We start from the raw sequence: 15,888 nt of genomic DNA on the forward strand, positions 1-15,888 counted from the left end.
TGCCTTCCAGGGACCACAGTGACACTGTTTCTGCAGCACCAGGTGCGGTCCTAGGTACTCCACCATTCTTCCCCTTTTAAGCCTGACAGCAGCCCCAGGAGGTGGGCCAGGACCATTGGTGACCCATTTGGGTCTTTTCAAAAAGTAGGATGAGATGCTTATTCCTCCTGGCAGATCCATAACTCGGCAAGCAGAGCAGGATCAGGATGGGAGTGTCCACTTGCGCCTTTGGCACAGCCCCCCTGTGCAAGCCACAGCCAGTTATATATATACAACATGATAATATATGGGGGCCCTTAGGCAGGCTCAGCGGGTAACTGGGTAACCGGGTTTATGGCTGAAGAAAGTGAAGCATAGAGCTGAAGGAGTTTGCCTGAGGTCATAGGAGCCAAGGCAAGCTCAGAGCAGAATGAAGCCTGCTTTATTTTATTTTTAAAATGTTGAGGTCTGCTTTAAAAAATTGTAGACCTTATTTAGATATGATGAGGCCAGCAGATCAGGAGATGATTGTCATTGAGAAGACAGTATGTGTACAGCATGTTGACTATTCTTAATATTGCACTGCATATTTAAGAATTGTTAAGAGGGAATTCCCTGGTGGTCCAGTGGTTAGGACTCCATGCTTCTTCCACTGCTGGGGGCCCAGAGTCCCATCCCTGGTCAAGGAATTAAGATCTCACAAGTCGTGGGTTTCAGCAAAAAAAAAAATAAAAGTTACCAAGAAAATAGACCTTAAAAATCCTCATCACAAGAAAAAAAGGTTTTTTTTGTTATTCTTTATGGTGACACGCATTAACTAGACTTACTGTGGTGATCATTTTGCACTCATAGTCATCTGTTGGTATTTTCTCTGGATTGGCTCCAGGACCTCTGAGAATATCTGGGTCAAGTCCCTTATACAAGATGGTGTAGTTTTTGCATATAACCTATGCACATCGTCCCATATACTTTAAATCATCTCCAGATTATTTATAATATCTAATTCAGTGTAAACATCATGTAAATAGTTATAAATACAATGTAAATAATTGTTGGTTCAACAAATTCAAGTTCTGCTTTTTGGAGCTTTCTAGAATTGTGTGTGTGTGTGTATGTTTGAATACTTTTGTCCATGGTTGGTTGAATCCATGGATGCTGAACCCTTAGATATGGAGGGCAGTCTATATGCAAATACTGAATCATTATGTTATACAACTGAAATTAATATAATGTTATGTGTCAGTTCAACCTCACTTTAGAACAAGGAAAGAAAGAAAAGATAGTATTTTACTCACCATGCAGGGTCACACCAGCAAGCACTGGGATCAGTCAGGAGGCAGAAAGGGAGACAGAACAGGAGCAAGAGCCTTTACTGTGGTCTCTGCAGGAGCACAGGTGAGACCAGAAAGCAGGCATAGGACTGACTAGTTTGAAAAATTTCAGTGGGCTCTGGGGCATGGGGCCCTCTACTTGTCTGATCCTGGGCCCTGGACTGATTAGGGCAGGGAAATAGCTGCCTAGTCTGAGAGAGCTTTGTAAGGACTTGATGAAGAGAATGCTTGGGGTATGGGCTCTGAATTGACTGGTTTGCATGTAAAAGGCGTGCTCACTGGAGAGCCCTTGACTACCTGTGCAAACTGGCTAGTTCTGGGAGGCACAGTCTCTCCAGGGTCAGCAAGGCCCCAAGATGTCAAAGAATCAGAATCGGAAGAGATGCTTCGTACAAGGCCCATGCTCAGGTTCTTACTCACTTTGCTTTCCTCCTTAATACCGTCTCTGGTCGATGGCTTTCAAACTTTTACTTTTCTTTCTTTTTGGCAGTGGAACTCTTTCTCCAAATGAGATCTTGAGGCTGCCCAGTTTACTAAAGAATGCTGCTCTGATGCTAACAGATGATAACTAGATTTACTGTGATCATTTCATGATACATAATATATAAAATATTGAATCACTAGGTTCTACACCTGAAACGAATACATTGTAAGTCAAATATATATATTTCGATTAAAGAAAAAAAGAACGCTGCTGTGGCTGGGGGCAGGGGGTGGGGGTCACAATCGGAAACCCTCAGTAGTTGGCACCTTCTCATTTTGGAAACAGCCTTAGAGGCCCTGCTGGACACCCTTATAGAGAACAGAATGAGTGGGAGGCGGCTGCCTGGAGGTAGGTCTTAGAGGGGCTGCTAAGGCTGTGTAGCCTTGAGGGAATACATTCCCTCTCACTCTCTATTCCTTTTTGTTTGTTTGTCTTTGGCTGCACCACATGGCTTACGAGATCTTAGTTTCCTGACCAGGTCCTTGGCAGTGAGAGCTCAGAATCCCAACAACTGGATCTCCGGGGAATTCCCTCACTCTTTTAAAAATAGCTTTATTGAGATATCATTCACACACCGTACAATTTACCCACTTAAAGTAAACAATTTAGTGGCTTTTAGAAGGCAGTGCCAATGGTAAAGAATCCACCTGCCCATGCGGGAGCTGTAAGAGACAAGGATTCGATCCCTGGGTCAAGAAGGGATCCTTGGAGGAAAGGATGGCATGGCAACCCACTCCAGTATTCTTGCCGTGATAATCCCATGGACAGAGCAGCCTGGTGGGCGACAGTTCATAGGGTTACAAAGAGTCAGACATGACTGAAGCAACTGAGCATGCACGCAGAATATTCAGAGCTGTGCATCAGTCACCACAATCGATTTTAGAACATTTACGCCCAAAAGAAACCTCATACTCATTAACAGTCACCATCGAATCTTCCTATCCACCCAGCCCCAGGCAACTACTGATCTACTTTCTGTCTTTATAGATTTCCCTATTCTAAACATTTATTGGTCACGTGTGGTCCTTTGTCAGAGGCTTCTTTCATGAAGTAGAGTGTTTTTGAGGATCATTCCCATTGTAGCATGTGTCAGTACTTCATTTTTGTGGCTGAATATATCAGCTATGGATAATGCTGCTGTGAGCATTCGTGTACAAGCTTTTGTGTTAAAATGTTTTTGCATTCTCTTGGGGACATACCTAGGAGTGGCATTGCTGCATCATGTGGTAAACCTGTGTTTAACCTTTTGTGCAACTACCAGACTGTTTTCCCAAAGTAGCTTATTATAGACTAAGTGTTTGCCTGCCCCTCTCGCTTTAATTCATAGGTGAAGCCTTAACCTCCAATGTGATGGCATGAGAAGGTAAGGCTTTGGGGACATAATTAGGTTTAGATGAGGTCATGAGGTGGAGGCCACATGATGGGATTAGTGTCCTTTTAAGAAGAATAGACACCAGAGCTTTCTCTCTCCATCCTGGATCCAGCAAGAAACTAGCTATCTGCACATCAGCAAGATGACCCTCATGAGGAACCAAGCAGGCTAGGACCTACTTGATCTAGGACTTCAATTCAGTTGCTCAGTCGTGTCTAACTCTGCAACCCCATGGACTGCAGCAAGCCAGGCTTCCCTGTCCATCACCAACTCCCGGAGCTTGCTCAAACTCATGTCCATCACGTTGGTGATGCCATCTAACCATCTCATCCTCTGTTGTCCCCTTCTCCTCTTGCCTTCAATCTTTCCCAGCATCTGGATCTTTTCCAATGAGTCAGTTCTCCATATCAGGTGGCCAAAATATTGGAGTTTCAGCTTCAGCATCAGTCCTTCCAGTGAAAATTCAGGACTGATTTCCTTTAGGATTGACTGGTTTGATCTCCTTGCAGTCCAGGGACTCTCAAGAGTCTTCTCCAACACCACAGTTCAAAAGCATCAATTCTGGGACATTCCTGGTGGTTAAGTAGTTAAGACTCTGTGCTTCCCCTGCAGGAGGCATGGGTTCCATTCCTGGTCGGGGTACTAAGATCCCACATACCATGCTGTGTGGCCAATAAATAAATAATGTAACATTAACAAATAAAAATACATAAATAAAAATTTTTTTAAAAGCATCAATTCTTTGGTGCTCAGCTTTCTTTATGGTCCAAATCTCACATACATACATACATGACTACTGTAAAAACCATAGTTTTGACTAGACAGACCTTAGTCGGCAAAGTGATGTCTTCTTTTTTTTAATATGCTGTCTAGATTGGTCATAACTTTCCTTCCAAGGAGCAAGCGTCTTTTAATTTCATGGCTGCAGTCACCATCTGCAGTGATTTTGGAGCCCAAAAAATAAAGTCTGTCACTGTCCAAAACTGAGAGATGACTGTCCGTAGCTTAAGCCACACAGTCTGTGGGGTTTTGCTATAGCAGCTCAGACACAGCTGACCCATTTTACAGCTGTGTGTGAAGTTTCTGATTTCCCCACCAGCAGTGCATGAATGTCTCAGCTTTGCAGACACTTGTTGCCATTTTAGATTGTAGCCATCTTAATGGGTGTGTGGAGGGATCAGGAGTTTCCCTGGTGGCTTAGCTGTCATCCTGTCCAAAGTGCCAAGCTATTTTATAGGTGAGGAAATTGAGCTCCAGGGGCCAAGGTTACCTAAAGTGCTCAGTGTGGCATTGGCAGATCAGAGAATCCAGACTCGCTGAGGGGTGCTGGAGAACCCTGGGTTTGATTCCCACTCATATGTGTGGCTGTGGGCCTTTCTGAACCACCATTTCCCCATCTGTGTAACAGACATAATACCTACCTTATGGCGCTGCTTTGAGGATGTAAAACATCTAACGTAGTAAATGCTTTGTAAATAACTTTAATAATTTTGGAATATTTAATACCTACATACCTCTGATAAAAGAAATTCAAATAGTATACAAAGGAACATATGGTGAAAAATCTCTCTCCTCTACCCCCTTCTGGAGGGCCACCAATTTTACTAGTTTCCTGTCTTTTCCTTCAGATATATTCTGTGCACACAACAGAAGTTATTTATCACATGGCCCCTAGACTTGGTGGAGATCATTAACTTGCCTGCCTTTTTAAGTTGGTCTTTCCCACTCTGCCCCTTCACCCCCTCCGCCTGCCAGCACACAGAACCGTGGGGCTCCCTTCTTTGTCCAGCTCCCCCTTCCCAAGCCCCATCCACCTGGTAATGATTTCCTAGAGAGTCTCCCAGGGGTCTCCATGGGGACGTTTCCTGCTCCGATCTCCATGGCAACTCTCCAGGTTGCCATGGTGACACTTAAGTGATTATTTGGAGACCCTTAAATAAATCACCCACGGTGGTATATGCTAGAAGCATTTGGCTCTGGCTCTTATGTTTGGGGCCAGGGTTGGGGCCCGAGCCTGCAGGCAGAGATGGGAGGAGGGGAGGCGGCAGTGGTCGGGGCCCCTCACCCTTGGTTCTAGCCCTGCGAGGGCCTCTCTGGGCAAAGGTGGAATTGAGCCTTTGGGAAGCAGTGCGAGGACAAGCAGCAGTCAGGCTCCTGCAGTCCTTGATCAGATCCAGCAGCCAGCAGGAGACCCTCGATGGGGCTGGGGCTCAGGACTGGGGGTGGCTAGCTGTGAGGAAGCTGGAAAATGATGGGGCAGGGATTCAAATCCACGCCTGCTGGGCTCCAAGGCCCTCACTCCTAGATTCCAGCTGCTGAGAGGGGGTTCCAGGCGGAATCCACTCCTTCACTCGAGATAATATTTTTAAAGCCTTTAGTACCTGCCAGGTACAGTGCTAAGCACTGAGGTTACAGCAGTGAGTAAAACAAATACCTGTCCCTCTGGAACTTAAATTCTGCTGGGGGAGATAAAAGAATGAACTCTATAGGCTAAAGGGTGGTTTAAGTGCAGTATTAGGGAAGGGGGCTCAGGAGTGCCAGGATAAGCAGTGGCATACGCTGCCACAAGGGCCAGGACCCCTGGAACTCAGCTTTTGGGACAGTGGTCTTGGGACCATTCCCCCAAGGGACGAGAGTGAGGCATGAGAACTGGTGGAGACTGGAGGCTCCATCAGCAGTGACGGGCTCCTTTCAGTGTTCTGGCAGCATGGCTAACGGTTTAGTCTTCCAGCTTCCTCGGTGCCTCGTAAGAAGCATTGTAGCAGACGGGCATGGCTGAGGGTTCAATCTGTACAGACTGGGAAACTGAGACCCAAAGCAGGAGGTGGTGTGCCTAAGGCAGTGCTGCTGATGGTAGGCAGAGTGAGGGCGACAGTTTGAATCTTGGAAAGTCCAGGACTGTTTCTGCTGGACCCATGGATTTATTGGCAAATCTGCAAATGTGTGCCTACACTGAGCACTGTGTCACAAAAGGCTGAAGATGCTGCTTGTCTTGAGCACCTGGGAGACCGCTGGAGTCGATCCAGGAAGTCTGGTTTTGCTTACTTCTGTTAAGCTCTGGTGTATGTGACGGCCTGTGCTCTGGTGGTGGTGCAGAGGAAGGGCATGGCGGGGTGATTCTTCCAACTCCTGGCTTCCCCTGGATGTGATCCCTCCTCCAGGGAAGGCAGAAGTTTGGAAGCACAGGGCCGAGTGCACAGTGTATACAAAGTGTGTGCTCTGTGCCAGCGAGCTTCCTGAGGCAGCAAGAACGGGGCTTTCAGCACTAGGCTCTGACTTCCTTGAGTACAGGTTATCCACCTTTAAATAGGTCTTGGGTTTGGGGCCAGGTTCAGAGGCAACAGAAAATTATTTGGGTCCAGTTTAAGCCTTGCGAGATGTTCACTGAAAGTTCCCTGGACAGTGAATGGAGGAGCTGAGTGGGCAGCTTCAGGATGGACAGGAGACTGTGGGCATTCTTGGGGGCCCAGCCTCGGCTCACTCCCAGGTCAGATCTCCAGCAGACCATGGGACTGGTCTCCCGCCAGCAGCTCTCCAGGGACCAGTTCCCTCCTTCCATAAGCCCTCCTGCCTGGAGGACCCTTCCCCTTGCTCTGCTCATCCTTCAGGCATCAGCTCGGGCCCTGCTCACAGAGGCTGCCCCTTCCTTCTCACTGCAGCTGTCTCCTTGATTTTTAGTGCCATTTGTAATTGTCCGTTTGTTTACTGCCTCTTTTAGACTATGCTTTTCTTTCTTTTTAAAAAAATTTTGGCTGTGTGGCTTGTGAGATCTTAGTTCCCCAACCAGGGTTTGAACCTGGCTCCTCAGCAGTGAAAGTGGAGAGTCCTAACCACTGGATCCTCCCACCCCCAGGGAATTCCCCAGACTGTTTTTTGGACTGAATATAGTATATCCTAGCCACTTCTGGCTGCTGAGAACCTGAAACTTGTTGTACTCTTAAAACATACACTGGATTTTGAAAACTTAGTATATGGAGTGTAAAATATCTCATCCATGATTTTTATATCGGTCACATATTGGTATATTGTAGATATGTTGAATTAATTAAAATAGATTACTAAAATTAAGTTCACCATTTAAAAGAAATGTGGATACTAGAAAATGGGAACATATGTTGTTTGTATTATATTTCTGTGGGTAGTGCTGTGACTACATTAATTTGCTAAAAAGAGGGGTCATGGAAATTCTGTTCACCACTCAGTACCTGGCACTGGGGTTGGGACATAGTAGGTGAGCAATGAACAGTGTTATTTATGGAATGAATGTTTGACAGCTACATTTTCCATTAAGTCCAGAAACATTTTGAACATCTTGCTAAGGGAACGAGATCTAATTTAAATGTCAGGTTAGTAAACAACAACAAAAACTCAGGCATGAAATCTGCAAGAAAGGGAAAAGAAAGGGGAGAGTGAAGGGCTTAGGGGTCAGGGAGGAGGTGCTCTTAGTCCCTCTGAAGAGGAAGAGGTCCCATGGTTGTACGCACCCTAGAAATATTCCAGTTCCAAGAGGCTTAGGGGAATTTTCTGAACTTTATCAAGCAAAAAACCCCCCCAAACAAACAAAACCCCACAACGCATCCTTATACTTTGCAGGCAGACATGGTCATAGCCCACTTCTGTATCTCCCCATGCTGTTTGCTAACAGAAGCCCCTACATGGCCACCCAGACCCAGACGGCATCCTCCAGCCTCCTTTGGAACTGTGTTTGGCTAATTCTGGCTGAGGGGATGTAAACAGAAATGCCAAGTTAACTTTTGGGAACTCTCCTTAAAGCAAAGCGCTATGCCTCCTTCTCCGTTTCTTCTGGCTGTAATGCCTGGAGCTCAAGCAGCCACCTTGGACCGTGAGGAATGAGGGCTGGGCCACATGCTAGGGTGGAAGGGGAGGTTGGGAGAAGCCTGGTTCTCCCACAGCTTTGTGAAACTACGGTATTAATCCTGCAATACCATCTATGGTCTTTTTAAATAAAAACAACAACCTTAGGTATTTAAGGCTGTGTTAACTTAGATTTTTTGTTAACTTATGCTGATAACAATGTCTTGCTCCCTGAATATTTGGTGCCTACTTGCTTTATGTTTATATAACTGGAAATGACCACTCTACTATGTTCAGGGCAGAACACTCAGCACTTTCGAGAGCAAAGTTTGGTCCAAGATGATTTGATTTCTTTACTATCAGACTTAAAAAAAAAAGCGGGGGGTGGGGTGGGGGTGGGGTGGGCAATACCTTCAGAAGGTACATTAGAAAGGTACACCAGAACAGAGTGGGAAGTAAAGTGGTCAAGATTACCAACTTCTTATTGGTAATATTTTCTGCTGATGATTTTTCAGTGGCAACCTCTCTCTTCAAGAGTGGGACGTGTGTGCATGCTAAGTCACTTTAGTTGTGTCTGACTCTTTGTGACCCTATGGACTGGAGCCCGCCAGGCTCCTCTGTCCATCGGATTCTCCAGGCAAGAATACTAGAGTGGGTGGCCATGCCCTCCTCCAGGGGATCTTCACAACCCAGGGATTGAACCTGCATCTCCTGCACTACAGGTGGATTCTTTACTGCTGTGCCACCAGGGAAGCCTAAAGAGAGGAACACCCTGTTATATAACACATCTATATAAATAAGCGTATTAATGTCTACATCTCTCTGTAAAGAGCCTCTGAGTTCTCTGGTATTACTACCCACATTTACTTTATGGCCTACATGAAAACGTTCAAGCTCTGATCCACACAACTGCTAAGTGCCAGTCCCCTTCCTGAGGCTTCTTTGTCCCTGGTGTGAAATACTTCCTGGGATCTACTGACTGAGCAGAGAGTGAGGCAGGGTTTATATCCAGGAGGCCCAATTTCCAAAGCCACACACAGCTCCATCCGAGTGAATTAAAAAGAGTCAAAGGATTGGGTTTTCCTTGTGAATTCACAGAGCATGTTTTTCAGTCAAAATAGTGATAGTCATCATAACTGCAATGTACTTAATGAGCATATACTCTGTGCCAAGCTGTACTAAGACCTTATATGCATAATCATGTTGAAACTCACAATGGCCCTATGACGTAGATACCAATAAATGGCATTTCTATCTTATAAATGAGTAGAGGCAGAGAGGCTAGGTCATTAGCTCAAGGTCACCAGATAAAAAGGGGAAACTGGGATTTGAATTCTGACAGCCTGATCACAGAACGCAGGCTCTTAACCATAAGATGACCCCGGGCAGCTGGTAAACCCCACGCGTGCAGGGACTTCCTCCGAGGGTCCAGCACACCACCTGGGCCAGAACAAAAGCATAACACTGCTTATTAACACTGCATGTCGACGGTGGGGAAAGGATGAAGTATCCCTCCCCACTGACCATGGGCAGGTGTCCTCTGCCCAGGGCACATCCTCCAGAACCCAAGTCCAAGGGAAGGAGGCCAGTGAGGCATGGAGGGCCCTGTAGGGAGGGGCTGGAACCTGGGGGCTGTGCTGGCTCAGAGGGACCTTTCTCTTTGCTCTGGTGAGGCCTCATGTGCTGAGCCTGCCCACAGGAGCCAGGCCCTCAATTCTGAAGCCTCAACCCTAGACTGTGTTGGACACGTTTTTGTCGCCCCACCCACTTCTGCCAAAGAATTGTTTCTAGATGCATTAGTATCTGATTTACCTGTTTGGTTTACTGTTGTACTTTCAGTACCTAGAACAGGACTTTGGACTAATTGAATGAATGAAGTCAAGCTAGATACCTGATCCTGGCCAGGCAGCACCTCCAGAAGATGGGTGTGGGGGATGCTGCCCCACAATTCACTGGATTTGAAGTAGCCACATGGGGTGGGAGGGGGCTGGATGCTTACTGCTGACCTTTAGAGGTGGGCCTGCAGCAGGAACATTCATCATTTTAGGAGTTGAAGCCCACCTGTAACCCAACTACCCTGTTTCACAACCCTCTGGGCTGAACTGCCACACTTTTTTGTATAGCACGTTTCCTTCTTTTGAGTTTTGATAGAAAAATAAGAGTTCTGCCAAGAGACAACAAAACTTTAAGAAAAAATCACCACCACATTGTGTCAGATTGAATCAGACATTCATCAGTGTGAACACACGTGGACAGAAGCTGGAGTAGACACACAGCTCTGCATTTAGCTCTTATCCGACAGACACTGAAACACTCCAGAATGTCTCTCCCGCCCCCAAAGTGCTGAACAAAGTGGGGCGGGGCTGTAACTGAGCCAGTCACTATTTCGATCCCTGTGTACAAAGGATGGGAAAAGGGTCAAGGACTGGACAGATCACCAGTCAGAAATACGTGTCTAATGGATGAGGCAGAATTTAAACATTTTATTTCTTCCAAATAGGCCAGAATAACATCCTAACCTTCTGTTCAGCTCGGTCTTCAGTGTATACTGAAGTGTTTGAGTTGTGTTTGCACAAAGCCCAAGGCCAGGGTAGATGATCAGATTAGGGGGAATTTTAACTCCCACCCCTGGGATGTGCAGTGGGGAGGCCGGAGTAGGGTTTACCAGTCAACACCGCCTATGGTGGCAGGGCTGGTGGCGAGGGTACCTCACTGTCACTGGGGGTGTGCCCCTTCCCAGAACCACGTGCTGGTCTGAATCCAACCCAGAACCTGTATCCACCGCGGCCACGTCTCACCCAGGGAGTCAGAGTGCTTGCCAGAGACCGGGCCAGGCTCCCAGAGGTGCCCACTTTGTCACGCACAGCAGAAAACTGTGGCCACGGTCTCTCCAGCTTCTGTCACAGAGCAAGGTGGGCACTGTGGTCCCTTCCATCACCCAATTCCACCCTCCCTGTCCCTCACTTGTAGTCCAGCAGTCCTGGATCTGATCAGGCCCAGAAGTTACTTCTCAGGTTTTAGGAAGCCAGTCTTGTGGCTCCTGGCAGGTTGGGTGAGAAGCACAGTCCATGGTGAAGCTGCATGGGGCAAACCTGCATAAGCATTATTAACGGGCTCAACCATTTGTCTTAAACTAGGCCAGATCAGTTCAAAGATACAGGGGGAGCTGAATGTGAAAAATGGCATTTTTTTTCCATATCACCGGCACCCTAAGTGTATAGGTTAACCTCATAGGTGTGGGGCCAAACTAAGTTTACACTCAGTCGTGTCCAACTCTCTGTGACCCTACAGGCTGTAGCCTGCCAGGCTCCTCTGTCCATGGGATTCTCCAGGCAAGAATACTGGAGTGGGCTGCCATGACCTCCAGGGTATCTTCCTGACCCAGGGATCAAACCCACGTCTCTTGTGTCTCCTGCACTGACAGGCAGATTCTTTACCACTGTGCCACCTGAGAAGCCCAGACTCACTTTGGTAGAATTGAAACCTGAGCATTGACAAAAAATAACTCAGGTCAAGAATTCCTAACTTATGTCAGTATGGGGAAAAAAAGCCCTCGTTCCAAACACGCACCCGAGAACCTAGGGCTTTGCAGAGTACCTTAGCAGCATTAACTCAGAAGGTGGGAAATCAACTAGGGAATGACCAAAGAATGTACTTCTATAAAATACTGCTTGAATTCTTTGGGCCTCCCCTTCTTCTTTTACCACACCCTCTTTAATCATCCAAACCATCTTCTCACTCAAAACCAGATGCTCATCTCTTCGGTCTGCACTGTTGTGTCTTCCAGTAGCTTAACAGCGAGATGCACCAGCTATCGTTTCAGAGGTTGATCTTCTTCCCAAGAGCAGGGAGCCAGAAACAGGGTCACAGCTCCACTTTTCATATCATCTCACTTCTGACCAAGCAGTCTAGGTTTTCCAAGGCCCCCCAGGGAGGGAAGGAAAAGCCAGAGTGAGAAGCTTGGCTCCAGGCAGGGAAGGGAAGGACAGGCTCCAGGGAACATTCTTGGAGGAGAGCTGTGGCCACCAGTTCTTTCCCTGTGGCTCCAGCCCCATCCCAAGGAGCAAATTCGGCACAAAGAACCACCGTCTCTGTGAGCAAACCCCTGTGCTCTCTAGGAGACCAGCTGCGTACGTTTCTTTCTGGTGTTTCACAAAACCCCCTGTAAGCCTTGAAAACCCTACCAGCGATGGAAGGCGCGGTCACTAGCAGAGGCCCAAGCAGGCAGCAGAACACGGGCTTCCTGGGACGCCCTGCCGGGTCCTTTCTACCGCCTCACGTGTGTTATCATCACAGACGTCCTCTGAGAAACCCGCTGCAGCCACCTGGGGGACGTCAACTCCAGCGGGCGCCCACCCCCGTGCGGGCCCCACCCTTCCTGTCTGGGTGGCCGCTTCACCCGAGAGCCGCGCCTGCCTGCGCCCAGAGGGCCCTCTCACGCCAGGCCCCGGGGCACTCGCGAGGCCTCCGGCTCTGCAGCTGCCTGTGTGCTCCCCGGCTGCGGGAGGCGAGCGCACGTGTGGATTCCTCAGGAGGAGTGCGGATGCCCCCAGGCAGGGCAGGGGCCTGCCCCACTCCTCATCTCCATGTACACCGGGAGTCCCCACCTTAGCCAGCTCTAAACTCTGGAGAGGCTTCTACAGGCCACAAAGAATGAGTTTGACTCATGTGCCCCCATGGGCATCGGAAATATACACAAAGAGGGTGCCATGGGAGTCTGCAAAAGGTGTTTCAGAGCAGCTTGGCCTCATGACAGTTTCAACACAGTTTCACATCCTAGATAGCCCCATTTGCTTAACTAGTTTTTCCAAGGATGCTTCAAAGCTGGCTCTCTTGGTTTCCACAGCTTCTTGGTTTCAAAAGGAAAACTAAAATAACAATAAAAACTCCAAATTCTTCAGTGAACAAATAAATACTACGAACAATATTTACATTAGTATGTCACATTGGGAGATTCCAGCATGACCAGGGAACGGAAGAACTGAGAACGTGCCCTGGCTTTGGGGCTTAGCACTGGCTCCTGGTCAGGCTGGGACTCCTGTGAGCGAATGGAGGGACAGGGGAGGTGGAAATGAGCAGAGATGCTTGGCTGGGGCCTCCTTACAAGTCCAGGGAGGTGGAGTAGGCAGGAGGTGCAGAGCTGTCCCCAGATTAAGCAGGTTTCAAACCGACAGAAAAATCCCGGTTTACCCCACCAAGCACTGTGCTATGGCTGGGGTCATGGGATGAGCAGCTCCCAGCACTCAGGGAACCTTCTCCAACAGCCAGCATGGTAGGGGCAGCAGGGCCTCGGTCCTGGGGAGCACAAAGCTCAGGAGTTGGCTGCTGGCCTCCAGCCCTTTTCCAGGTGACAAGGAGCCAAGGTCAGGAACAGCCCCCTCTTCCTTGGACTAGGTGACAAGGGGGATGTGGAATTCGTTTGTGTCGAAGATGAGGGGCCTCCTGGGAGGGCTGGGGTCCCTGTTGGCCTTGTGGAGCAGCTTGAAGAGTCCAGTTCCAATGTTCATGGGGATCCCCATGATGATGCATTCAGACACCCCTGAAACCAACCAGAAAGGAGGTGAGAGAGCGTCTCTACACTTGGGGAAGTCTTCAAACAGGACAGAAAGACTACTGACTTGGAGTCCCAGCCCCCATGTGTTGGACCTGGGCTGCTCACTTTACTCCTCTTCTATGGATGCTGAAGGCATGGCCTGGTGCTCCTGGGCAGGCGGGGGGAGTTCCTGCATCTGGTTGAAGGGAAGTGCTTGCTCACAGCCCCGCTGCTGCCTCAGCAGCCTTTCTGCCCAAGCTAAAGGCATCATGTGGCCTCACCTTTGAGCACTAAACTCAAACAGCAAGGATACACTGAATGATGCTCAGGAAACCCCAAGTTTGCCACCCAGCATGTCCTTAGCTTAGGACCCAGGGAACAAGCAAATGGGATCGCAGTGAGCAGATGCCAATCCCCATGGAAACAGCAGCACAGATTTGTTCTGTGCCCAGGGGTCAGGGGTGGGCCAGGGGTTAACACCACCCCAACCTCGGAGTCCACAGCTTGAATCAGAAACACTGAGAAGGCAGGGTCCCTCATGGGAGTGACAGGAGTCAGGCGACAGTGTAGATCCTTTCTCCAAGCTCCCTTTCAGCTTTCTAAGATCTAAATGTTGGGCTCTGCATGAGGCTTCTGGTTCTATAGTAAGCAAGTGTATATCTGCTGTGTTCTGGGCTTTGTGCTATCAGGGGCCAGAGAGGCAATCAAACTAAAACCCAACATAGAGTGAGGGCTGACACTAAGTTACAACATGCAGAGGACCAGGGGACTTTAAAGCTGGGGCAGGGCAACCACGCCAGGCCCCTAAAGGTGGAGCGGGGTGCTGGGTCTCAGGCCTGCAAGCAGGCTTGCTCTCACTTTTGGCTGGGCCTTGCCCTTCTCCTGCCCCCATCTCTGCCTGCTTTTCTTTCCTTTCACCCTTCGTTATAGTAAAGAACTGCCTAATTTCTCTTTCCCTCTATTTGCAACCTGTCACCCTAATCTTAGAAGCAAAAAGTAGGCACACACTGCCTGGTCCCATCCGCCCATCACCTCGGGTGCTGAGTCCACACAAGGAGGTGAGAAGGGAAACGGCCACTAGGAAGCGGAGCTCTGGCGGCAGTGCTTGGGGCCAGGCGCGGCGTCACTGTCTGAACCCCAAACTCCCACCTCAGGCCACAGGGTCTTGCTGTGGCACGAGAAAGGCTGGAGTAAAGTGGGCACTCTGGGGCGCGGGGAGCAGAGCTTGGCTGTGACAGCCACCCCTCTCCCCTAGGCCCGCCAGACCAGCTCTGTGTGGGGAGGGCAGGCCAGCGCAGGGCGAGACTCTGATAACGAGTTAGTGCCCTTGGTCTTCTCCCTGTGAAAGGGCTGATATCCATGCCTCAGCAACGTGCTGAGATGGCACACAAGGCACCCAGCGGAAGCGTGCCAGCTGCCTCGTTCAGGGAGTTGGGACAGCGGGAGCGCCTGGGGCAGGACCAGAGTGGCTGACTCTCATTCTGAAGGCTAGAAAATTCCTACCTGCCCAGGGGTGACCTCTCCTCTGTCCTGACTGAGCAGGGTTCTAAAGGATGTGGGGGACGCAGGCTGCCGCAATCAGGCTTTGGAGATAAAAGATCGGTTAGCTCTAATTCTGTGAGCTGCGACTTGACTCTTAAAACAAGGCAAAGCTCTCCCTGCTCAGTTTCTCTTGAGAAGCCCTGGCCATGGTCTAAACTGTAAAAAACAAAACAAAACAAAAAAAACCAACAAAACCCCACAAAGGCCTCTGGTGAGGCTGCTGCAAGCACCAAACCTACCACACACAGAGTCCTTCTGCCCAAAGTAGGCAGCGTCAAAGAGGTGGTCGGCCGTCTTCTCAAACGAGGCCAGCATCAGCACGCTCTCCTTCATCTTGGCCAGGCCAAACCTGGTGATGCCCAGGACTTCACCCTGTGCCAAGGGAGAGAGCCAGAGTGGGGACTCCTGCCAGGTCGAGAATGCAGCCCCTGCCCCCCTCAACAGAAGAAGCAAAAAGCAGCCAGGCTGCTGTTCAAGTCACAATCCAGGTTTGCGAAGGACCCTAACGACCATCTGTCCCACCCGTGTCCCTCTGGGGTCACTGGCGCTGACAGCACAGATCCTGGCACTCACGGCCAGGGGCCACTGGAACAAAGAACCGAGAACTGGGAAGTAAAGAGTGGATATGTGTGTATGTGTAACCAATTCACTCTGCTGCACAACAGAAACTAACACAACGCCGTAAAGCAACTACACACCAATGAAAACGAACCGAACAAAAGCTGAAAAGTGGGGGATTTTCTGCTGGTCCAGTGATTACGACCCTGCACTCTCACTGCTGAGGGTCTGGGTTCAAATCCTGGTCGGGGAACTAAACTGCACCCCTCCCCAC

At 49.0% G+C, this 15,888-nt stretch overlaps 1 protein-coding gene across 2 annotated transcripts in view; it reads right to left on the reverse strand.

Moving 5' to 3' along the window:
* Positions 1-12,814: 12,814 nt before the first annotated feature.
* POLR3A (RNA polymerase III subunit A) overlaps positions 12,815-15,888 on the reverse strand; it is a 46,773-nt gene continuing 43,699 nt past the window's right edge. For both annotated transcript variants that reach the window (XM_019953962.2, XM_019953961.2), the window contains 2 exons: positions 15,296-15,428; positions 12,815-13,520 (listed from right to left, as the gene is read on the reverse strand). In XM_019953962.2, coding sequence (XP_019809521.2) covers positions 13,372-13,520; positions 15,296-15,428 — 282 coding nt within the window. In that variant the 3' untranslated portion in view covers positions 12,815-13,371. The remainder of the gene's footprint in view (positions 13,521-15,295; positions 15,429-15,888) is intronic.

Source organism: Bos indicus, chromosome 28 (genome assembly GCF_029378745.1).
Source record: "Bos indicus isolate NIAB-ARS_2022 breed Sahiwal x Tharparkar chromosome 28, NIAB-ARS_B.indTharparkar_mat_pri_1.0, whole genome shotgun sequence".
NCBI lineage: Eukaryota > Metazoa > Chordata > Mammalia > Artiodactyla > Bovidae > Bos > Bos indicus.